This window comes from Larus michahellis, chromosome 23 (assembly GCF_964199755.1).
Source record: "Larus michahellis chromosome 23, bLarMic1.1, whole genome shotgun sequence".
Classification (NCBI taxonomy): domain Eukaryota; kingdom Metazoa; phylum Chordata; class Aves; order Charadriiformes; family Laridae; genus Larus; species Larus michahellis.
Genome location: NC_133918.1, coordinates 5666851 through 5692081, shown reverse-complemented (window position 1 = coordinate 5692081; position 25231 = coordinate 5666851). Strand labels below are relative to the sequence as shown.

Sequence of the window (25231 nt, the reverse complement as noted above, 5' to 3'; positions counted from 1 at the left end):
TAAAAATTTTCTAAATAACTAGAGATGATAAAATTACAAGGAATCATTGTAATCATCTGTTCAGACCACTTTTGACATAAATGAGAGGGTGGTACCTAATTAACTTTTTAGTTCAGGCACATCTGTAACTGGGGACTGGCTGATTTTTCTAAAGAGAGCTTTAGCAGTCAGGCCTCATCATTAGTGTCAGTTAATTTTTTGCAGTGTAGGGTAGCCTTCTGGTGACGTTTATATCTTACGTTATCCTGAATTTGTCTAGCTTTGAATTCCAGCCACTGGCTTGTGTTACAGCTTTGTCCTCCAGACTGGTGATTGTTACCAAACTCTAGTTCCCCATGCAAGGACTTAAACTGATATCGGTCTCCTCTGTGTGTTTCTCATAGACAAAGCTTCCATAGTGTTTTGCTCTAAGGGGCTATTTTCTAGCAGATTTTTTGTTGTTGTCATTGCTGTTCTTATCTCAGCTTCTTAATTGAATTTTGGATACATTCTAGTTGCAGTATGAGTCATGTACTTTCTGGGTACAAGGGTAATATGGCTGCCTAACTAAATATTCATTTGATGTGTAGCTGGGAATTACATTTACTTTTATATTAGCAGGTAATCATTTAAACATGGTATTCTATGGTTTTCAAGCCTATTTCAGGACAGCTCCCATTCCATTTCTCTGGTATGGATTGTTTCTTGGATAAATTTGAAGCTATATCTGTCTATAAACTGAGCTGAAATTTGTTTAGCATTTTTTTTCTTGCTGCTATACTACTGAACTATATAACTGATGTAGCTTTCTGATTACTTACTGCCTTCTCAATCTCTCTGATACATTCCTTACCAGTAACTCTTCTCTTTTGTTTAGAATCATCATGAAAATGTTTACTTTGATGCCAGGAATCCAGCTTCACTAGAATCTAATCCTCCACTTGCTTGATGATACCCTATCCTTAGTTGAATACTGGAACTCATTAGGTAACCAATTTATAATCTGTTCAGTGTATGCTTTCTTGCTTTTATGTTCTAATTTATTGCTTGAAATATTGTTTAGTGTGAAGTCGGGTGTACCAAAGTCTGTCTCTTTTAGAGCAATATTATCAAATAAATTTTATGTCCTTTCTAAGAAAATTACAAGTAGTTGGAGATGAGCAGGTTTTCCTCCAGCCTCTGTTTGTAATGACTAGATGTCCTCATTCTGATTCTTGGGTATAAGATTTAAGCATCATATTATTTCTTCTGGGACTTGTGTAGTACGTTTTTGGGTAAATAAACTGTAGGTAACAAAAGCAGAATTGGTTAAAAGGAATTAACAGTAACTGGGTGCTACTTTTCCTTAAGTGACTTTTAGAATTTAATTTTTTTTTCTTCTTAAAGCCTTATAATCAGTATTAAATGATTCAAATTAGCATATCTGTTTTAAGTTGTTGAGTGAAAGAGCAGTCTTAAAGCTCAGTGGTGTTGAAAGGAAGCAAGTAGTGTCTGGATTTCATCTCTGGTTAAAATGGGGCAATGTTATGCTGACTGTCTTTCTGTTGAGTGGTGATGTGACTGTGCATTGAAATCCTGTTTCAGCAAGTTTTTTCTACTGTAGATTATCTTCCAAATCATTCCTATGGAGTGATGGATTCCTGCTTGAACTTTGATCAAGCTGTATGATGGCTGCATAATTTGGAAATCTGTGTGTAGCATAAATACATTAAGGTTAATGTCTGTATGTTGCTTTGTCAGAAATCTGTCTTCAGGATGAGAGGTCGTTCTCTTTCTAGTTTTTCAGTCGTACACACCTGAGCAGACAGTACCAGCTATCGCATTGCTGCTTACTATAATTGGCATGGGTTTTTCACCAGAAGAGGCCATCTGTGTTCCGGTTTCCTCTTTGGAAAGTGTGATATGGGAGGCTTGAGCAATGTACCAGATATATCTTGGTAGCTGACATGAGACAAGCTTAGGAAACGTATATTCCTAAAGTCAGAGGTCAGCACCTAGGCTCAGCTTTTCTGTGAGCCTGAAAAGTTGGTGCCATGCTTCTTAGGGTGCAGTTTTGGTGAAAATGCTTACTGAGGGGACTTCCTCTATCATACCAGACTGTGTGTCTGAAACTAATTGCTGGGGAGGGGAAAAAGGAAGTCTGCACAGGACCGTCTCCCTTGAACTGGCGGGCTAACTTGAGGGGAAAATGGTCACTGTTGTTCTTTTTTTTTTTTTTTTTTTTTTCCTCCTGTCTGTGCTCCAGATTCATCTTCCCCGTGAGCTGTAGATTCTACTATATGTTAAGGTGTTTGAGCTTGATTAAAAATGTCTTACACTTGCATAACTACTTCAAAGGTACTTCAGACTTATTAGCCACTGGTCAGTGATAATTACATGAAATGGAGAGGGGACTTTGAGCTCACTGGTCCATCCTTCTGTATGACCAAGTTTTTGCAATAAACTTTGCTTAATGAACGAAGAATGAAATTTAATGTTCTCGGAGGGATCATAGAGCTTGACTAGAGATGTCCTGTGGTTTGTGTTGCTCCCTGTGGCTTGCGCAGCCTTCCTTTTGATGAGTAGTCACTAGAAATGATACAGCTTGCATAACAATGTCTTCTGTAAGCTTACTATTCAGAGTTCTCTTAAAGCACACTTCTCTGCTCTGAGGCTGTTCATGAGGCAGAACTATGTCATATGTTTCTGTGAAGTGATTCATTACATGCAGTGGAAGTGGCAGCTAAATGCTTCCAATTCTGCTGATTTTAATTTGAAATGATTGGTCTCTGTGGCCTTATGCAAGTTCCTGTGCAGTTGTTTAGTGGCAAAAAGCAATGAGAATTGGCATTTCTCTGCCTATTTATTTATTTTAATATATATATTCAGCATGTAAGTGTATAATTAGAACACTTTGTTTTTGAAACAAAAATTGAACTGATATTCTGGGTGTGAAGTTTTACAGACTGTTAAAACAAAGAGGGTACTTCATTATCCTTCTTCTTTTACTGCCCGTGGGTAAGCTAAGAAACTGTTGGACTAAAGCAGTGTAAGCAGACTTAGTCCTAGTGATCTGGGTGTACTGAATTGCATTTGAGAGAAAAATCACTGGCAAAGGCGCAGAATGTTGCTAAATCTGAGGCATTTAACTTGGCAGTAAGGAGGAGGTTGACTTCCGTGGGGTTGATGTTAGGTTGCTGGCCTGCATCAGGGATGAACGGAGGAAAAAGCAATCAGAATGATTTTTGGAGATTCATGCATGAGGTTTCTGAAACCCAGTGAGGGAAGGGTTGATGTGAAAAGTTCTAAAAACTAGTGAACGAAACGGGTTATTTGTTAGCTGAACTGAAAAGTAGTTGCAATAAGACTGATCTTACTTTGTTGCCTAAAATGGAAGATAAAAAGCATGTTCAAACCTTACCGAGGCAAGGATGTGGTTCACTCGAGTGAAATTAGCAGTCTCCCATCTGGGTAAATTATGCATGTTCAAGAAGTCACTATGGTGTGCTGGGATAGAAGGAATTGAGAGCCGCATTTCCACTGGTCAGCTATAGACACTGTCTCCTTAAAGCTGAGTGGGGGTAAATACTGTACCTATCTTCACCTTTCATGAAAAGAGGTCAGTTAGGGGAAACAGGAAAAAATGTGTGGATTGCAGTGTCAGAACTGTCTTCCTCCTTGCAGCTGTGCACTGCTTCTTCTGATGTAGTTCATGGCTGCTCTAAGCTGTCACTGCTGATTTCAAAAGTGATCAAACCCTCTTTCTACCTCAAGCTGCTTGTGCAGCTTTAAGGAAGGGTTTGTGTGGGAGGATGAAAAAATGTTTGTGTAGCCATACAGTGAACCGCGTCAGGGAAGTTATCTGGGTTAAAACTAATCTGGGGAAACAAGGAAGTTTTAATTTGAACATTTATCCCAGTTCAGTTTGCTTTGTGGCTGTTCGAATGCTTGTGCTCCGGTAACAGGGAGATAGGGATGACATGGGAATAGAAGGAAAAGTGAAAGGAGGATAGATATTGTGGCAGCTACCAGCTACATTGGATAGGCTAAGCAGACTGAAATAATATCACTGATGTGCAAAAATAGTGCATTTGTTCTTTAATTAATAATTTGACTATTAAATGACTTTATTCTCATCTGCCAGAAAATGATCATATCATATAGAATCATGGTTAGAGTTGGAAGGGACCTTTAGAGATCATCTAGTGCCAACCCCGCTGCCATGGGCAGGGATACCTCCCACTAGAATACCTTGATGCCTTGCCCTAATACCTCTTGTACACTTTTTTCTTGATGTCTGACTTTCTTTTTCTTTTTTTCTTTTTTTTTTTTTTTTTTTAGACGATGGGCACTGCATATTAAGCAGAGGTGGAGAGGTGGAAGACTGAAGCCCATTTGGGGGCAGAATGAGTTTAAAAGATGCTGACAGTGCAGTTTGCCAGGCAAAGGCAGCCTACAATCTTCATATTTACCCCCAACTGTCAACAGAAAGTGCTCCCTGCTGCAAAGTGACAGCAACCAAGGACAGCACGTCTTCAGATGTCATCAAGGATGTGATTAATATCTTAAACTTGGATGTCTCGAAACATTATGTGCTCGTGGAAGTGAAAGAATCGGGTGGTGAAGAATGGGTACTTGATATAAATGATTCTCCTGTTCATAGGGTTTTACTTTGGCCTCGTCGTGCTCAGGATGAGCATCCGCAAAAGGATGGGTACTACTTCCTTTTACAAGAAAGGAACACTGATGGGACCATCAAATATGTCCAGATGCAATTGCTTTCCAAGGAGACAGATGCTCGGCGATTGGTTGAAAGGGGTTTTCTTCCATGGCATCAGGAGGACTTTGATGACTTGTGCAATCTCCCCAATTTAACAGAGACAACGCTTCTAGAGAATCTCAAATGTCGCTTTCTAAAACACAAGATTTATACTTATGCAGGAAGTATTCTGATTGCAATTAACCCCTTTAAGTTCCTGCCCATTTATAATCCTAAATATGTCAAGATGTATGAGAATCATCAACTTGGGAAGCTGGAGCCTCATATTTTTGCCATTGCTGATGTGGCTTATCACACAATGCTTAAAAAACATGTTAATCAGTGCATAGTTATATCAGGTGAAAGTGGGTCTGGGAAAACTCAAAGCACAAACTTCTTAATTCACTGTCTCACAGCACTGAGCCAGAAAGGGTACGCAAGTGGTGTGGAGAGAACTATTCTAGGAGCTGGACCAGTTCTGGAGGTAAATTTATGCTAAAATTGCCTTCTGTGAAAATTGTTTCTTGAAAACTTCTAATAACTGCTGTTGAGTACTTACTTGGTTTGGGCTTTAAATATCACTGGGCTGCATTGGTATTTGGCTGTGTTGCTTGACTGCTTCTAATTGATTTTCCTTAATTTATCCTTCCATTCAGTTGACTTCCTGTTGCTTTTAATTTACATCTGACTTAACTTTCCACCACTAAACACTAATATTCTGGGACAGAGGTTACCTGTGTTTTCCATCTTAAAGTTTTGATGGCATTTGAATCAAATCGTAAGTAAATGTTTTCATAAAAACATTGTTCCACTGAAACAGTAACTGCTTAGTGTGATAGTGCCTTTGTGTGTAAGCATGTCCTGCAGCATTTTTACGAACTCGCTTTTTGAGGGAGTTATTTCCTTTCTACAATTGTTTGTTTTGAAGAGAGCAACGTTGTTAGTTAGGGAGAAAGTGTGAGTGGGTTTGGGCTTTTAACTACTACAGTGTTTCTAACAGAAAGCAAAACTAAACATGTGAGAAGGGGTACAGCTGGTCTTGCAGGACAAACTTAAACTGATCATTTGGACTTCAGCCTCTCCCTTTTACTCTCTCATCTGAAAGGAAAAACTCTAAAAGCTTCCATGAATGTAATGGTCACCCATAATAAAATCTTCAACAGCAAGGAGCTTGAATGTGGCCATTGTGATTTTTAGGTTTAAATATTCTCAAATGTAACAACACTTCCATGTAAAAAAAAAAAAAAGCTTTTAGTAAGGTGTGAAAAAGCGATGAGGTTAAACTTTAAAATGTACTTATAAACGTGATTTGAAAGCTTTTCTGTAAAGAATGAGGAATACATGCAAGTTCTTTTTTGCCTTCCTTTCTGCTGCTTGAAAGAAGAAGTAAAATTGTTTGAGGTTTGTTGGTTGCTGGAGTTCAAGTTTGCTGTTCTAAACAGAAAACAGGAAGGGGTCACTGTGGAAAGCACTGTTTGATCAGCTGATCTTGCTGCCTTTGATAAAATTAACTGTTTCAGATCCTGGTCTACCGGATGTGATACAGCTGTGTCAAACCAGGTAGACACGTAAAATCTTGAGTTGCGCTTTGTCCACTGAATGAGAAATGCACATATCCCCAGATTGAAAATTAAAATTAATAACTTTGCTGGAGTTTGTTGTGTCCAGTTTTGGGCACCTCAATACGAGAGAGATCTCGAGGTGCTGGAGTGAGTGCAGAGGAGGGCAACGAAGCTGGTGAAGAGCCTGGAGAATAAATCTCATGAGGTGTGATTGAAGGAGCTGGGACTGTTTAGTTTGAGGAAAAGGAGGTTGAGGGGAGACCTCATCACTCGCTGTGACTATTTGAAAAGAATATTGTAGAGAGGTTGGTGCTGGTCTCTTCTCACAGGTAATTAGCAATAGAACAAGAGGGAATGGCTTCAAGCTGCAACAGAGTAGGTTTAGGCTGGACATTAGGAAAAAATTCTTCACAGAAAGAGTGGTCAGAGACGGGAATAGGCTGCCCAGGGAGGTGGTGGAGTCACCATCCCTGAATGTGTTTAAGAGTCATTTAGGTGTGGTGTTAGGGGATATGGTGTAAGGGAGAACTCTGTAGAGTGGTGTTGATGGTTGGACTCGATGATCACAAGGGTCTTTTCCAACCTAAATGATTCTATGCCTGTGAGTGTTCATGAAGAGATATTTGTGATTTTCTACAGTAAGATTGGTTGTCATAAGTCCTGCAACTTCTTTAGTCTTCCACTGAGCATTAGAAATGCACTTCATGAGAAAATAGTCTTGCTAACTAGAAATATGATGACTGGTTGGAAGCTTAGCTTGCAAACTTGCCAAATGGGTTCTAGCATGGCTGTTAGAGTACATATTATCTAAAACGCAAGGCGAGGCTCTTCTCTGAAATGCTCGAAAAAACCTTCTCACTCTACTTCTTTGAGGGTGTCTGTCAGTCGCAGATTGATTCAGTGTAAACTTGTCCTCCCAAATATTGAAAAAGATAAAGGGGTTTATGACAACTAAATATAAAAAATTGGTGGGCACGTCTGAATCCTAAAACATCATTCAGAATTGAATATATGTTTTTGTATTAAAAGTATTATTCATTGACTTGAAATTATGGAGGAAGAAACCTTTTTGAAACTTGCCGAGGCTGAGACTTGTCCAGGCTGAAATAAATCACTGTTGTGCCTGTGATTTTGGCACAACTCTAGTGGAAATATACTTCTCTGTTCACATCACTTTAGCGCATATTAAAAAATGATGCTATGGTAGGTTTAGAACATAGAGAAGAAAAATCAAACTACTCTACTTTGCATAGTGCAGAGCGGATTCAGTGGCCAATGAAGCTTCCATGTTTCCCAATATGGATACTCTTGTGCAATTCCAGTTACTAAGTGTAATTTAAAAAAAACAACAAGTCAAATCTTGGTGTCGGAGGGGAATGTACGGAAAGCTTACTTTGCTTTGTGGAAGTTAAACTGACGACAAATTCTTCTGTTAGAGTTTGTCACTTCTAAATCCAACTGCGGTGACTCATTTGGGTTTTTACTTAAGGGAACTGAAGTCGTAAAAGGGAATTTTTCTTAAATGGATGTTTCAGGGGATTTTTTTTTTTGCATGAACAGTTTTGCAGTGTGCCTAAACTATTTGAGAATGTTCTGTTTGAAGTTTTGAGTGCCCATAAAAGATGAAAATATACTCTTGACTGAAATCTGTTTCCCTGACTTCATGATGTAGAAGTTGGTTCCATTTTGGGTCAGAACTTCCCCTTTTTAGTGACCTCTTATTTTCCTGACACCTAACTAAAATTTGTCTGTTTATAGGTTGACCTTTTGTTCAAGGAGTTAAAGCAAACATTTCTAGCACAGAGAGGTGAGCACTGTTAGTGTGTTATGGAGATGGATTTATAATTTTATCATCACATATTAAGTGAACTTGGAAACATATTTCTTACCAAATTCTGTTTCTGTGTTGGCTAATTAATCTCTGTTCAAATGTGTAAGTAATTTGAAGATAAACTATTGTTAATATTTTACCTCCTTGTTCACAATTTCTAGACTTTGAAGAATGCTGTTATAGCTGTACCATGAGAGATTTGACCTTAAATGTTGCTTCTTACTGCCCTCTCAAACAGCTGAGAAATGGAATACATGATACTGAGGCAGCGTAGTTAAAAATTAAATTGCTGTCACATGCGCTAGTGAGAGGAAAGCTGGTCATGGGTTAGTTTCTGATCCTTAGATGCTTCTTACTCAATCTCAGCACCGGAGTCTGAGCTCTTTATAATATTCCTTCTTGGGGATCTAATCAGCAGAGGTAACTTGTGCTGCTTCTGATTATGTTTGGCATCACTTGCAGCTTTCTAGGGAAAAAGGCTCTGAAAGGCTGTCTGCTTCCATGGGACAGTGATGCTTCAGCACAGCCTAAAGCTGTGATTTCTGCTGGTTTTTAACAGTTCGTGAGATGTACGGTTGCCTTAGCTGTATAGGAATTGCTCTCAGACTTTATTTTTTTTTAAATTGTAGGCTAATGTAGATCTTCTGTAGTGAAGAGCAGTTTCTTTAAAACTGGTAGGAAGATAGATAGGCTCTGTTTTAAGATGCTCCTGGCTTTTTTGTCCTCTTCCAACTTTAGTGATTATAGTTCCCTGACTTGGAGTTTTACCTTCTCTTACGGTTGATGTCCTAAGAAAGAATTTACATTTGGGAACTATTATTTGGGTCAAATTGGGAATAGTGAATCAAACCTTTGTTTATTTTATGAAGTCTTGAACAAGAGAATTAAACCTTTCCATACACAATTGCAAAGTTTCCAAGACACTTGTATTTTCCCTTTATTGGGGGAAAAAAATCTCTTAAAGCGCATGTTTCAGATACAAAATGCACAGTGTACAATGTAAGACTCTGAACTTATTTGGGAGACCTGGAGTTAATTTATTGGATTCTTAAGCCAATTAATTCAGTTAAACAGCAGAAAACTGAGCGAGGGGATGGGGGCTTGCAGTGAGGGACACAGTGAGAGAGAACTGGAGCTTCCTCTTCTTGTAGCAAAGCGGTTGGTTTGCTGCACGTTGTTAAATTGTAACCCTTAGTATCCTCGGTTTATTACAGCAGTTACTTTCTTAGTGTGCCGAGAGTTCATTTCTCCCTGAATTCATGGAAATACTGGGGTTGTCACAACTTTTTCGTGTATTATTTTGAAAAGCATCGCTTATTTCCATTTGGATGTGTCCTTGAAAGTTTCTTAATGGCTCTGAATCATTCTTTGGAAAGAATTAAGGCCCAAATAAAATGGAAAGTCAAACAGGAAGCACTCATTAGGTGGCCTTCTGAAGGCAGTTGTAAATATGAATTAATATTAACACTGCAGTCAGGTGGGTGGGGGGCATGAGATTTTCTAGAACTCAGCATATTAAGAAGCTTTTTAAATTTCATTGTAGAAAGCAAATGTTTATGCTTTACCATTTTATGGAAAACAGAGTGAAGCAATTTGCTGTCAGCTCTGTTTTCTTTATTACAGTTCCATTGTGCTTGTGGTTTTGGTATAAGATAGACTTAAGCTGAGTTGTGCTTCAACTCTGGTTTTCATTTGTATTTGCCATAAAAGTCTGCATATATATTTAGTGGGTGTAGCCTGTTCTATTTAAGGGAAAGTAGTTGTTTTGAGGCTATTATCTGCATGTGTTTGTTTTAAGAATCATAATCAGAGGAGGAATGGAACTTCCTCTTTCCATTTGGTTGGATGTTGCTAGGCTTTTTTTGGTAGAAATGTGTTGTTGCATGCTTTTCCCTGCTGCATATATCTCTTGGGGAAAAATCACCTTGTCCTTTGTACAGTTTTATCACGTGGATTGCTTAGACTTCCCCAGGACATCGTACAGTGTGCAGTGTTGCAAGATTACCCTGAACACTGCAACTTCTGTGTTAATGAGTGAATATTTTGCAGCACATCTGTGAAGACCGCAACAAAACTGAGTTCAACTCCGAAGCAGTCTTTTCCTTTTCCAGGGTGTGTAATTTGAGTCTTCAATGTCATTTGGCCCATTAAAAGATTGGTCTGTGCAGCGCTGGTTCTGCCATGGACTAGAGCAGTTTACATAGAAACTCTGACAGCTTTTTCAGATTTTGGCGATTCTTATGAAAGAAGTGAGATTTTTAGTTATGTTCCTGAGGTAGAAGATAGGAACATGTATGTGGTTTGGGGTTTTCTTTTTACAGCAAATAAAAGGAGAATTTGGTGTTTTTTTTCTGAATACTTTTAAAGCTGTCATGTTGTAGGAGTTTTGATTAGCAAAGTCCAGTTTATGCCTCTTGCATTCCAAGGTAAGAGGATGGGTTGGATGACTTCCTGACTCCCAGAATAGGCTATCCCAGCTCCGATTCCCGCTGGCCTTGGTCTGCTATTTTTGACTCACCCTGTTCTTATATAGCTAGAGTTATGCATTGGAGAGGGTTAGTTTTAGTTTTTCATTTTTATCTGTCTCCTCGTGGACTCAAGAGAAAACAGTAAATGGGTTTGGTTATATAGATGATTATTTCTCTTTAGCTGAAATAGTCTCTTGTCCCTTCGCATCTTCTGAATTTATTTTGTAAAGTAGGTTGCTCTCTGTAAAGGCAAACCGGGGAGTTATTTCAGTTAAATCTGAGCTACATATAGAGTACCTGGCTAGACTTATCCCTGAAAGATGCTTTCTGTGCAGAGCAATGGCTAGGTAATAAGGGAGCTTAATTCTTATCTGTAATCCTTTTTCTGTAGGATAAAGCTACAGTAGCTTAAAGATACCTAACTGCTCAATACCAAAATAAATAGTTCAGTATTTCAAATTTTTGCACCTTTCTGATTTTAGACAGGAATGTCACTTCTTTTATAGTTAGTTTGTCAGAGTACATTGAAGAATGCGGTAGCAGTGATTAGAGTTTAAGCTTGAATGTTACACAAAAAAAAAATATTCCCCGCTCAAAATGTTAAGCGACTTGGAATGTTCTTTAACAAGTTGTAGATGTTAAAGGCTCTTATGAGAACACCATTCAGTACATGAAAACTTTCCTAAAAACTGATAATATTAGATCAGCTTTTAAGAATTTGCTGTATGCTTTGACTAAATACCAGACACATGAGATCATAAAAGCCTTTAGTTTTAAACTGTATTCATTGCTTACATGAGTAATCACTAAGAAAAGTTTTTCAGGAAGCCGGGCTACGGGATTTCTTAACTCTATAATGCCAAAATATCTATTAAAAATTAATGTGATAAATTTAGCTATATTGTGGTTTGCTTTCTGTAATATAACTAGTATACTGACAGTTAACTGGTGGCTTAAGGTAGGAAACTTTCCAAAAAGAAGTTCTCGTAGAATCAATTTGCAAGTCCTCTATTCTGCAGCTTGGCAAAGTTCACTACAACAGATTTCTTAATGCATTAAATGAGAAGCTGGATGGTGTTCTTCAGAGAGCCACAGTTGAGCCACTGTCGGTGGGAGAGGAACGGGCTTCTGATCTAAGGACGCAGACAATTTGCTGTGCTCATGGTACTGGACTTTTGGTCTGGTGGTGTTTGGTAGCTGTAAGGAGTTGACCAGGATTTTATACATACATCAATATGCTGTGTATGCAAATTGGGCTCTAAAAAAAAATAATCTGTGAGATAACTTGTTGGGTAATAGCTACAAAAAGATACTGATGACTGTGGTCAGTAGTTGCTTTGAAAAATCTGAGTGGGGATGCTGTGTGCGTTATAACATGTGTAGCATGGTCTCTAGAAATTAGCAGGCTGAACTCAGCCTCAGTCATCTGTAAGCGCTGCTGGACACAAATTCTCTCCCTTTAGAGACCCATTGACTTTTCTGAAGTTACAGTAGAATCACCCTGCACAGGAAGAGCTCCTTTAGCTTATTCCTTTAGCTCAGAAATAACGGTTTTCTGCAGAATTATGGACATTCTCCCAGTTTCTAAGAAGTTTATCGTATTCTCTGAAAACTAAGCATCTGGCAGTGGAAATCTACTTATAAGAGAGCTTTGAGACCCTATTTTGGAAACAGTGGTCTAGGTGTCCTACTGCAGTGCAGCTGCAACCCTTGAGGTAGTTTAAAAAAAAAAAAAAAGGGGGTGGGGAAGAATTTAATATACAAACAATGTGACTGTCATGAAAACAGCACTCCCCTAGGAGATACACCCTAATTGGGTGGTTTTATGTATAAACAGTTTAGTTCTATGTTGTGTACAGTATTCGCATGTCCATCATCCTCCGGATGCGAGTATGTGGAGGAAGAAGGGGGCATTTTTGTAAAATCATTCCACAAATGTTCTATATTAGGGGAGGCGGATTTCCTAATGGAGGCCTTAATTGCTTGGAGCTTTAAGAGGAAATATCTGTGGCAGGAATTGCTGGTGATAGTCTACGCTCTGAGCAGTGTATTTTTCCAACCGATTGCATTTTACACGGTGTTTCTTCTCTATATGTTGGATTGCCTCCTGCATGTCAGAAGGATGACAAGTTTCTCTTAACCTAAAAAGACATAGTTAAGAGTTGATAAAGTTAAGGACATTCCCAATAACTAATTCTAGTGGACATTCAGTTGCAATAAGTTATCTTTATAGTTTGCAAGCGTGGCTCGTGCAGAGGATATTTTGTGTAGTGTGTGTACTAGCAGCTATCGGAGAGCTCACAATACAAGCAAGAGTAGTAAAGATGCACAATTAGAATTTGTGCCATACCTGTTTTTTCCTCTTTCCTAATACCTCCTAATAAAGCTACATTTTTGTGTTGTGTAGCAGTTAGCTGGCCAGTGAGTAGGATGTGGTTCTGTAAACCAAAGTCTTTGTTTGTCTTTTTCCCGTTTTTTGAATACACAACTCTGAAAACTTGTAGGCTAACTTTATAAATGAGATCTTAATGTTCTCTTCTCACTTAAAGAAAAATTATGTTTATTGTGACATTTTTGAGTGGGAGCAATACATTAGGGAATAAGACATAGCTTGTGGCTTTTCTGCAGGAGAGGCAATTTCATTGTAACTGTGCTTTCGTATTCCTCCTGAGTATCCTCTCTAAGGTCATAATTGTTAGTGGTTGAGGCTGATTTGCACCCTCGAGCTGTGATTACTTTTTCTGTACTCTTAGAAGTATCAAAATGTATTATTCCTCTCCCTAAGTCCCTCAAATATTATTCCATAGGGCAAATAATAAATATATATAGATCTGTGAGGAACAGTGGAGGCTTCCTAAGCTGCCTTTTTGGTATCTGTGTGCTGCCGTTCCCTTAGTATTTCAAGTTTATACTGGAGGCTAACGGGAGGCTGAACAAGGAACAGAAGAGCTTGAAAAGCTATGTGTTGACATATTTAATTTAATTGAAAATTAACTCATTTTCCTTTATTACAGGCATTTGGAAATGCAAAAACAGCACATAACAATAACTCCAGTCGTTTTGGAAAGTTTATTCAAGTCAACTATTTAGAGAATGGTATTGTCCGAGGGTAAGTACAGTATGTGATCCTTCTGGGGTTGGTCTTAGGAATTGGTGAAGAAACTGTTGCATATAAAATGCTGCCTTATTGAGGCTCTTCTTGTGAGAATAGCTTGCCAATGGGATAGTTTTCAAGACTCCTTGACTGAGCTTTGTGGAATAATCAGGTGATGCCTAATTTTCTTACCTTCCTGTACAACCTTATCAGGTTAAAAATTTGCCTGCTGCATCTTTACCTTCATGTTCAATGAAGGCTTTTTCCATAGGTTTTTTTCACCCCATAGTAGATGCTATAATGTCATATTACTGTAGTCCCTCAAAATTATTAATCAAAGATTATGATTCACTCTTCTTTGGTAGTGGGCACTTTTACTTCAAGTGAAGAATTTTGTTCAAAAATTTTCTGTGACATTAGTAATTTGTGTGCAAATACTTGTTACTTGTCTAACATCATGCTGTAAAGTAATTTCTTTCAGATCTTACTTTGTAAAATGCACCTTTAATTTTTAACACTTAGATCTGCAAAATTCGCAGTAGTATGTCATGCACGTTGTCAAGATGGACCTGTGCTAGTTTAGATGCAATGCTGTAACGCATAATATTGGTGTAGAATTCTGCCTGAAGCTGAAGCTTGGTGCGCTATGGAGTGTTGCTAGTGTCACTGACTCTTGTGCTCCGGTGTCTTTCCTTTGGATCTTACGTGTGTTTGCAGTTTACAAAATGGCAATAACATAAATGACTGGGAACTCTGTACCACATTTGCTTTGAGTGTTATTCTGAAAAAAAAATTGGCTTTTTTTCAGATGAAGTTGCAGTAGCTCAGGAGATTGGTGCAATTCGAATACATTTGTTTTGTCTTCAGGATGAGGAAAAGCTTCTCAAACTTTGGCCTCATTCATTGTATCCCGTGTCAAGGAGTTAGATTATTTAGGAGATTACTTTGTCAAACTGTAAGGGGTTTTCTGGATGGCTTCCATTTTAGGCTGATGTATATACAGTCATAAAAATCTAGCAAATTATCCAGTTAGCAAGTTTTCCAGTATATTTTTGGGGTCTGGTAGTCTTTGCATTCCTTGTCCTACTTAATCTTGGAGTAGATAAGATTGTTAGCACTCTGCATATCTTGCTTCTGCTTACAGTTTTTCATTAGCACTTTTCTAGCTTCGTCTGCCTTTCCCCAGTTATGTCTACTAAAACCAAGCACTGAAGATACATCTTCCTTGGGTATTTTCCTTTGTTCCAATTACAGTATAGTGCATACCGAATTTTTTGTTTGAGATAGTGACTAAGGTATTCTCTTGTAGATTCTAGTGCAGATTTAATTATTTGAACTCTCTTGGCAGTTGCTCTCTGGTGTTTTGTGAGGTCTTTTCTTTTGCACTCATGCTTTTTTCATTTTTTACGGCTCCTCAGGGCTGTTGTTGAAAAATACCTGCTTGAAAAATCTCGTCTGGTTTCTCAAGAAAAGGATGAAAGGTAAGAAATTAGTACGGTTTACTAACCCAAGCATAATTAATGCAAGAGTTTGAGTATTTGAAGTGTATAGAATAAAAGAAAAATCATTATATTTTCATGAAAGATAAATGTATTGACTTTTTAGGAACTACCATGTCTTTTATTATTTACTACTTGGAGTCAATGAGGAAGAGCGTAAAGAATTTCACCTCAAGCAACCTGAAGATTATTTCTACCTCAATCAGGTAATCTGTTGACAGGGATTTACAAATGCATTGATAAGTGTTGTCTGTCTGTTGTGTTAAAGTTGAAAGATAATACTTGTTTTCTTGTGATGTTTGGGCTTCATTCTTTGCCTTTAATTATGGATCTCTTCACAGCATAACTTGAAAATTGAAGATGGGGAGGATCTCAAACATGACTTTGAAAGATTAAAACAAGCCATGGAGATGGTTGGCTTCCTTTCAGCAACAAAAAAACAGTAAGCAGAATCCTTATAGCTTTTGTTACTGATAGCTAATGTTCATGAGTTGCAATAAACTGTGTATGTGTTGGCACCACATTTAGTCTGGTAGGAAGCAAGGAGAGCTGAGGATTTGAGGGCTTACTGAAAAATTCTTCAAGTAGAATTAAGTTGTGAAACTGTCAGAATGACCTTATAAGAAAAATTCTTATAAAATTCAATTTTTCTTCCTTAGGATTTTTTCAGTACTTTCAGCTATTCTTTATTTGGGCAATGTTACATACAAGAAGAAAGCTACAGGCCGTGATGAAGGGTTGGAAGTAGGACCTCCTGAAGTCTTGGACATTCTTTCCCAGCTGTTGAAAGTAGAGTATTTCTCTTTAGCTGTAATGTTTGATAAATCTTTTTGCCATGCTCTACCTCAGTGTTTTACTTGAATATCTTGTTGCTCAGTTTGCTGTATCTAGATCTGGTTTATGATACTTCCACAACATTTATCTGATGGGAAAATGGGTGAAATTATTGGGATTAGGCATGGAATGTAGCCCGTAGCACGGAAGTAGAATTTGTTTACTCAGTAATCATAGACCTGAGCAGGAATAGATTTAGTGGAGATATGTTCTTTGGGAAACATCTGAATTAATCTAAATTGAGAATAATTCAAAGAAGTTGAAGAACTTGTGAAGCTATTGATGAATGATAATTGTGGCTGTTGATAATTGAAGCTTGGGCTTCTCTGAGGCAATTGTAATGTCTGCTGTTGCTATCAGTTTACTCATTGGGGATTTGAGAGTGACAGTAACTCTTGTTCTTGCTTATTTTGAAGGTTAAACGAGAAATTCTAGTAGAGGTGCTAACAAAAAGAAAAACTGTGACTGCTAATGATAAGCTTATTTTGCCATATAGTCTCAATGAGGTGAGTAAAAGACCATTAATAGAATGATTTTAAATAACTGAAGCTTGCTTTTTTTAGATAAAAAAGCTAATGTGGTACACTTTCACATTTAGTGAGGGATGTTTGGAAAGACAGAAGTTAGCATTAAAGGAAAATTTCTGTTTTTATTTGTCTCTGATAATTATTTGAGTGATGCTGGCCTGAAATAGAAATGCTTTTTTTAAACAAAGTTCCGAACATTGTTTCATCTGCAGGCAATAACAGCTCGCGATTCAATGGCAAAGTCCTTGTACAGTGCTCTGTTTGATTGGATTGTTCTGCGAATCAATCATGCACTCCTTAATAAGAAGGACATGGAGGAATCTGTTACAGTAAGTTTCTCACAAAAACAAGCCTCTGTAGACAGTTGTGTATTTAGAGCTGACAGACAATGCTATAGATGACATGTTCAGAGATCCGGGATAAATTTTGATTCTCCTGAATTCCATGGTAAACTTCTTGGTAATATTTAATCGCCTCTGTTTTCACAATAGACGTAACTGTAAATATTTAAAATCTCTTAGCGTACACTACAGCACTCTTTGTAATGGTTAGCTGTTGGGGGTTAAGTCACTGCATGACAGATTGCTTAACTAGATTTCCACATCTTCTTTTAGTGTTTGTCCATTGGTGTACTTGATATTTTTGGATTTGAAGACTTTGAAACCAACAGTTTTGAACAGTTCTGTATAAATTATGCAAATGAGCAGCTTCAGTATTATTTCAATCAGCATATTTTCAAATTGGAACAGGTAAGAGCTGCTGAAATAAAACCTTTTTTTATCAAGTGTTCATATATTATGCAAACTTAGCCACTATTCTGCAAAACCCCATGGCGTAATTTTTATAATTGCTTGAATGTATTTCCAAAAGTCTTACTTTTTAATGTCTTGTTTCATTATTGCTTGTTATTGTTTGAAGGTTGTAGCTGTGCTCTATGTATACTGAGCATAGCGGGATCTCTTCAGAGGGCTAGCATTAAGTTTCTGCTTGACTGCAAGAAACTAAAAAGACATTCAGGCAGTCCTGGACAGAAGTCAGATGAAACTCTAAACTTGGAGGTTGAAAGTCTGTAGGTGAGGTGTTTGTTTCAGGATTTTTTGTTGTTGTGTTCAGTTTGGTTTTTTTTCCTAGAGGGTAGGCGAGGTGTTTGTTTCAGGTTTTTGTTTTGTTCTAATAGTTGGGGAAGAGTTTCTCTTTGTCCATTTGTAAATATTTAATAACCAGTCTCTGTTGTGTCTTCCACCTGACTGCGTTCAGGGGATACAACTGTATGTTGATATTGGCAGTAGTTCAGAAATCCTGATATTACTGGCATATGTTGATTTACTTGTTTGCAGATGGTATCATCTTACAGAGCACTTTGAGTGCTGCAAGAGCTGACACATCCTGGTTTAGACTGAGCTTTGGGTGGGTTTTTGCTCTAGACTTAGATTTTTTTCTGGCTCATGCTAAAGCCTTATTCTCAGGTCACTCTGCTGAAGCAAAGAAGTTATTCCGAAGTATGTGGTATTTTGTCAACAACATGTAGATAACTTTAAACAAGCATTTTAAAGACAAGAAAATTACCAAACGTACAAACTTCATATGTAAACATCATGTTGAAGTCCCTGTTTTGTAACTTATGAGAGAAGTGGCTACCCAGGCTAACTAGAGTAAATAGTTACATTGTTTTCTTTTTTTCTAATACCATTTTGCAAATAAGTTTAATCCTTGAATGACCCATTTCCTGTATCTCTTGCAGCATGAGGGCCCTCAGGGAGGATCTCTATATCTTTTTAAAGAAAGGCTTTTCTGTCTGTGGAAAATGGCATTTCAGTTCTGTAATGTGGCGTGCACACTGAGCAGTCTGTCATTAGACAGACTGAATTCTTACCTACTTAAAAATAATCCATTTCTTGTTGTCATCATATAGAACAGTGGGAGGTGCTCTTTGTCTTTTGTTAAACATAGAACTTAGTTAATTTTTCTGTGTGCTGTCTTTTTTTACATTAGTACCCTATCATTAGTTGTTTGGTGTGGGTTGTTTTTTTTTCTGTGGGCATTTACAGCATTAAGAAAAACCGGTATTTTGGCTCCATATCTTAATGGGAAGCTTTTCCTGTCAAGCATTTGATGCATTGTCATGTCAGCAGAAGAGCTTCGTATTCTCTTGTCAGAATGCTCCAAATTTTCTGAACCTAAGCGATATATGTTGCTTCCTTAGGGAAGTTCTGGTGTTGATGTTGTGTAGGGCTTAACTGCTTGTGTTGAAACTTCATTATTTCATCTGACAGTGCAATTTGGAGATTCTGGAACTTGATATCAAATATTCATTATTTCTTATAGTACCAGAACTATGAAAGAGAAAAATAGACTTAAATTCCTCCAATATATGTCTGCCTAGGGTTTTAATGTAATGATGTAGATGTAATGTCTGTCTCCATGCTCATAGGCTGCTGATTGCTGGGAAGGCACAGCAAAACATTCTTTTCACTGTTTTGGTTTTTAAATACTTTTACCCCAAGCATCTGCTGTTGAGTGACTTGCCTAGGTGGACCTTTGATCTGACCCAATATGCCTGCTGTTCTGTTCTTATTTATAAATATTTTCCTTATTTTTGTTTCTACTGCCTGAACTAACAAACTTAACTTGCCATAGCTGTTCAAGGATGTCTTTTAAGCACTTAGACCATAGGACACTAAAGGTCAGGGCACTGTACTGATGAGGGAATTTTCTTGAGCTACACAGGAGGAATATAAGAGTGAAGGGATCACTTGGCACAATATTGACTATACTGATAATGTGGCCTGCATTCACTTAATCAGCAAGAAGCCCACTGGCCTCTTCTATCTTCTGGATGAAGAAAGCAAGTAAGCAACAAACGTCTTCTGAAAAAAAATGTGTGGCAGGGAGGAGGGAAGGGCTGTGTAAGGGAACAGAGAAACAGCGCTTTAAAGAGGAAGGAATGTTGTGGGAAGCAAAGGGTCATCTTAAAACTGTGATCCACGCCGTGGTATGCTTCTAATGACTCCAGTGTGCTGGTGGTAGAAATTGATGCAAAAATTGAACTTTGGCTTAAGCAGACTTACAAACTTTAACTTTTGTGTTTTACCAAGGCATTAAAATTAAAGTAAAATGCATGTATGTAAGTCTTTGGAACATTAAGCAGCAAACATAGTAAATAGTTAATGTGGTGCTGACTAAACTTGTCTGGTGAAGTGGGAGGAAGCATTGACATAAACTTGAAACTGCAGACTATTCTGCTATGTGTGGAGCTGTTTGGTTTTGGTCCAGAAATTTAGCCCAGCTCTAATATTCAAAGCAGGTGTGTGAGTCTCAATTAAACTGTAGAGATCTTGGACAATAAAATATTTTCCACAAGGATCAATAGGTGTTCTTCAGTCTGTCACCTCAATAACTGTACCTATATTTGGAGAAAAATATCTGACTACTTTTGTTTTGTATTCCTAGTTTTCCACACGCCACCAACCAAACTCTACTTGCAAAATTCAAACAGCAGCATGAGGAGAACAAGTTTTTTGTTGGAACCCCAGTGATGGAGCCTGCTTTTATTATTCGACACTTTGCTGGCAAAGTTAAATACCAGATAAAAGTAGGTGATACATCTGATGACCACGAAATTTTTTTTTCTTACTTTTACGATAGCTTTTTGTCAGGGTGTAGAAAACTTGCTGTGAGTGCACTGGATCAGATGTGTCCTCAGATGTATTTTAGATTATTTTTTTGTGTGGTGGTCTAGGCTTGAGGATAATGCTCACTATAATGAGAATTATTAGAATAATGAATTATTCTGAATAGCGATCAATATCTTGGCTCAAAACACATCTTTCCTGAGAGCTTGTGGTTCAGTGTTCCTGTTTTGCAGGACTTCAGAGAGAAAAATATGGATTACATGAGACCAGATATTGTTGCTTTACTACGAAGCAGTGACAGTGCGTACGTTCGGGAGCTGATAGGAATGGACCCTGTAGCTGTGTTCCGCTGGGCAGTTCTGCGGGCAGCTATTCGAGCAATGGCTGTCTTTGCAGAAGCTGGACGCCAGAGAGCTCAGAAGACTGCAGGTACGGTATGAAAATATGGAAACGCTTTCAAATACTGTACAATTGGCTAGTGCTTGTTGACAGAACCAGTTTACAGTAAAACCTTACCCAGGTGTGATCTTGGTTTGGTACTAAGGACAAAACTGACTTGTGATAATGGCTTAATATTCATGCACCAAAGGGACTGTCACTGTTTTATCTGAGATCGTTCAGACTTCCTCCTCCAATAAGCACACCATTTCCAGCAGCCTGTGCCAAATTTGAAGTCCTGTTTGTAGAAGTTGGGGAAGATATTACTAGTTCTAATATGCATGCTTGTCTTATCACTGGTTTCGATCATCTCAGACCTCCCTGAAGTTTCAAATGAGTATTCAGGATTAAATACTAATTTTGATAAGCTTTTCTGAGCAGCTTCAATTTACTTTCTAGTTGTAGGGAGTTTGAGAAACAGAGCTTTATAGCTAGACAAAACTTTCAGGCACTTGGATAGTTTGCTTATGATTGGTGGTTTTTTTTTTTTTTTCTGATATGCTCATATCTCTGTCAAAATGCAACCTGTTGATTATTTCCTAACAGGAGTGGTACGTCAAGGACCCAGAGTTCCCCTTGGAGAACTCCAGAGATCAAATACACCAGTAGAAAAAGTTTATCGGTGAGAAACACATACTTAATCCGTATCAGGGAAAAGACATGAAGTGCTGAGTTCCATTTTCATGTAGCAAATGTCAACTAGATTTTTCCACAAGGATAGCAAGTTTTATTTCTTCTGTCTTGTTTTGTTTGGCCTTTTTAATACTATCAAAACAATTCTCTAGCTTATTTTATGTAAGACCCAGCACTACCAAATGTTACTGACATAGCCTTCCTTCCATTTACCACTGGGTGTTTGAGTTCTCTGTGTATGTTGCTTTTAGCATTGTGTGTTCCTCTGCAGCCAGTCTGTGTCACTGAAGGATTTGTAGGAGCACTGGTGATTTTTCAGCCTTGTGACATGATTAGGAGGCAGGGCAAGTCCTACAGAGCTGCCTCCATGCGTTGCTCTCTATAGGCACATTTGCCTTTCTATAGAGCATTTAGGTTTTATGCGTGTATTTATACGTATTCCTTTTACAGCTGCTCAATGCTTGATTTCTCATTTGATTGTTCTGAGGATTTCGATATAAATGCTTTTGAAGACATCATTTCTTTTTATGAAAACAAGAAGTAAGTAGAAGTAGGCCTGCACTTAAAGGCCAGGGAGGCACATTCCTGGACAGACTGACCTTCTGAGCGTGCTCTGCCTAACAGTGACACCATGAAGTACACAAAGTAGTGACTTCATGCTGCTTCATGAAGTAATTACTCCATCCTGGACAGTCTCTGTTGCTTGTGGCAACTAAGGACTAAAGATACAATTTGGGCGAAAGAATTGGTGATAGTGTAACATATCTGTTTCCCTGTGATATCTTAAAACAAAATCTTGATATTCAAAAATGTTCAGAGGTACCAAGGGAAGCAACCAACTGTCTGTAATAATGTTGCTGCCTCAGTGAGCAGCTCAGAATGGTGATAGCATCTAACAGTCAGAAGTGATTCTTACGCTTCTGTTATTTTTGGTTTGTGCCTCTCTGGAGAGTAAAGAAGGTAAGTTCTGTGCCAAGACACAACACTTCACAAGCACGGTGCATGCTTAATGGAATCTGCCACGATCTAGGGACTATCCCAGGCTTACTTTGAAAAGCTAAATGTGTGAATAAGCTTCAAATGGAAATGAAAAACAACATTTCATCAAGTATTCCTGTATTAGCTAGTTTTTAACTTACTTTCCTGGTATGTCTGCTTAAGCAGTCTCATTTTAGTAGCCAAATGTATATAAAAAAACATTTACTTCCTGATTATGAAGAAGCTTATATCTTTCTGAAAAGGCTGCTTAGCTTAACAAAAAGGTTCCTTGCACACTAAGTACATTTTGCTAAATTTCACTCTGATTTCTGAATTGATGGCTCAAGAATTTACGTTAAAAGATAGAGAGTAAGTTTAGTATGAGAGCCTGGTAATTAAATTTTAGGGCACTGACAGAATAGAAAGTGCTGACTTGACATCAGAATCATTCATGCTTAGGAAAAAGTAGTCTGGGATTGACCTGCTACTGTTTGGAGCACACTTGGTGATGGGATCTCTTGGGTTTTTAACTCCTTTTCCCCCCCCTTCTCTCATGGCTGTGTATCTTTGTTTGCCATCTTTGTTTTGCTGTGAATCATTTTAGAGACATGCATGAACAAATCATCGCAAGTATAAAAGGACTTCCATGGCAGGGTGATGATCCCTGTAAGCTGCTTCGGTCACTCAGTCGACTTCAACACCGCTCCCACTTCATGTGAGTTCTGGTGCTCTAGGTATTGCTTTGAAAGTGCGACAATAACCAAGCAGATATTCTAGTCCATAAAATATATACTTGTCCCTAGTTTGTCTTCTGCAAAAAAACTGAACAAGACAATTCGGAAGAAAGTAATTCCTTGTAAAAATATATGAAGGCTATAGCTAATGCAATGAAGCAACAAAGCATGCCCTGAAATTTAAACCTACTTTTCATGTAAACTTGCTAAAACCTAAGTATGTATTTACAAGCTTGTTGTTGCAAAACTTTCAGCAATGAAATCTCTCGCAAGTTACAACTAATGGTTTCCTGAAATTCAGGATGCCGATGCTGTGTTAACCCAGTTCCTGGGTTAAGACTGTCTACATGCACACAGCTATGCATGTGTAAGAAAATCAATCTGTGGTGTGTGAACTGGGTGGCGTGGAGCTGGAACATGCCCTGCATGATGGAGTTAACATGCTGAGAATTCGGAGGATGTGAGCTACGGCCTTGTTTCTGAGAGCTTCTGCTTCTAGTTCACCGTCTGGGTGTGGATGAGAGGTGTGCCCAAGGTTTATCGTGCCCCAGGAGGTTCTGGGGATGATCTCAGACATATCAGGATTCACAAGTGGAGTGCTGGGGCATGTCTTGTCCTTCTGTGAGCAGTTAAGTGCTTTCCCAGGGGTCCTGGTGCAAGCAGCGTTAACTTCTGAATCAAGTCTCTTTATTGGATAGTGCCCTATTATTATGACGACAGTTCAATGACTGTACAGTTAGCGAATAGAATAACTTTCACAAAAATAGTCTATGCAACAGTGCAGTTCTTAATAGTTTTAACTTTAGAGAAAATGTTTCACTTTTGAAAGTTTCCAATACCTACCGAGTTTATTTAAAAAAAAAAATAAATTTCTTGTTGCGAAGCAGTTTGCATTTCTTGCATTGATCACTTGCAAGACATGTGCATGAACACACCCTGATGCTGTTGTGCTAATTTTCTTCTATCCTTAATCTTGCCTCCTAAATTGCACCAACTTATGGCTTGCTGAAATAACCAAAGATCATGTGTATTTTTCTTAAATGATCTTTAATATTTTAACAGGAAAAGTAGAGGTACCAAACAAAAGCAGATCATTCCCAAGGTAAAGTTATTCAATAAACTTAGATTTCTCTTGTTGCTTTGTTTGTTTTTTTTTCTCACTGTGAACATTCATTTTGATTGACAGAACTCACTTCAGAAAATACTGTTTCATAGTGTAGGGAAGTTTTATCATTTATCCTCTAAAACTTCCTTTTTGACAATCTAAAGGATAGGTGAACGTTCACCTTTAAAAGAATTGCTGAACAAGAAAAAATTGTGAATTGTCATCTGTTTAATTAGACTAGAAATGCCATAAATACATAAAGCCATTTCTGATCAAGTCATTGAAGGCACAGTGATTCAGTAATTCACCTTGCACTCTTGTGATGGGGCGATGGAAAACTTTCACTCTTAAGAAGATGTTTTGGTCCAAAATAGAAATAGCATGAAGTGTAACATGTTACTGAATGTGAAGCTCTAGGTAGTTGGTTTCATTCTTACTCATTTGGATGCAAACAGAAATATTTCCCCTTCAGTGAAGAGACTTGCACTTTGTTGACTATGAAAACTTTCTTCTAGAACTTGCTGGATTCCAAATCTCTGAAGTTTATAGTAAGCATGACTCTACATGACCGAACTACAAAATCCCTCTTGCACTTACACAAGAAGAAGAAACCTCCTAGCATAAGTGCACAGTTCCAGGTAGGTGACTGATGGGGTGGTACAGCCTCTGGGTGCACCCTGACCTCATGGGAACGGACCTTCCTGGTCTGATCTTGCTTGAAAAACAAAATGGCTTTTATTCTTGGGATTTGTTTGAAGTAGGGTTTGTTACTTGATTTAAAGTTAGACCACATTTAGAGACTACCCTTATGCTATGAAATGTTTTAGTTCTCTGTACAATCAGCCTCATCCTTGTATGCGGATCCAGCGCTATTGTAACAGCATGTGCAAAGGCCACTGTGCATTATCTTGAGAAAAGGTAAAAACAAATACAGGGATGTATTGGATGAAATAGGATTTGTATAGCCGTCAGACCTGAAAGAGCCTTATTTCTGAGGAAGAAGCTGTACTGCTGTTAAATGCAACTCAAAATGCTGGTATCTGAAGAAAAAATGTTTTGAATATTTAATTTCAGACTTCACTTAATAAGTTACTGGAGACACTGGGTAAAGCTGAGCCGTTCTTCATCCGTTGCATCCGCTCCAATGCTGAGAAGGTAAGACTGCCTTAAGAGCTGAGC

The 25231-nt window shown here is 38.1% G+C and overlaps 1 protein-coding gene across 13 annotated transcripts in view; it reads left to right on the top strand.

The window, feature by feature from the left end:
• MYO9B (myosin IXB) overlaps positions 1-25231 on the top strand; it is a 45025-nt gene that overhangs the window by 5673 nt on the left and 14121 nt on the right. For 7 of the 13 annotated variants that reach the window (XR_012584447.1, XM_074565381.1, XM_074565387.1 and 4 more), the window contains 19 exons: positions 857-966; positions 4300-5201; positions 13593-13687; positions 15091-15153; positions 15278-15377; positions 15513-15613; positions 15831-15960; positions 16422-16511; positions 16745-16861; positions 17147-17281; positions 19260-19381; positions 19983-20124; positions 20398-20593; positions 21149-21224; positions 21686-21775; positions 22818-22928; positions 24010-24049; positions 24568-24690; positions 25127-25207. Coding sequence is in view for 12 of the 13 variants with exons in the window: in XM_074565381.1 (XP_074421482.1) it covers positions 4365-5201; positions 13593-13687; positions 15091-15153; positions 15278-15377; positions 15513-15613; positions 15831-15960; positions 16422-16511; positions 16745-16861; positions 17147-17281; positions 19260-19381; positions 19983-20124; positions 20398-20593; positions 21149-21224; positions 21686-21775; positions 22818-22928; positions 24010-24049; positions 24568-24690; positions 25127-25207 (2649 nt within the window). In the remaining variant the exon portion in view is untranslated. Of the gene's footprint in view, positions 1-856; positions 967-4299; positions 5202-5373; positions 5496-8037; positions 8087-13592; positions 13688-15090; positions 15154-15277; positions 15378-15512; positions 15614-15830; positions 15961-16421; positions 16512-16744; positions 16862-17146; positions 17282-19259; positions 19382-19982; positions 20125-20397; positions 20594-21148; positions 21225-21685; positions 21776-22817; positions 22929-24009; positions 24050-24567; positions 24691-25126; positions 25208-25231 lie in introns of those variants that run through there. The other 6 variants (XM_074565384.1, XM_074565382.1, XM_074565389.1 and 3 more) reach the window with 4 other exon arrangements.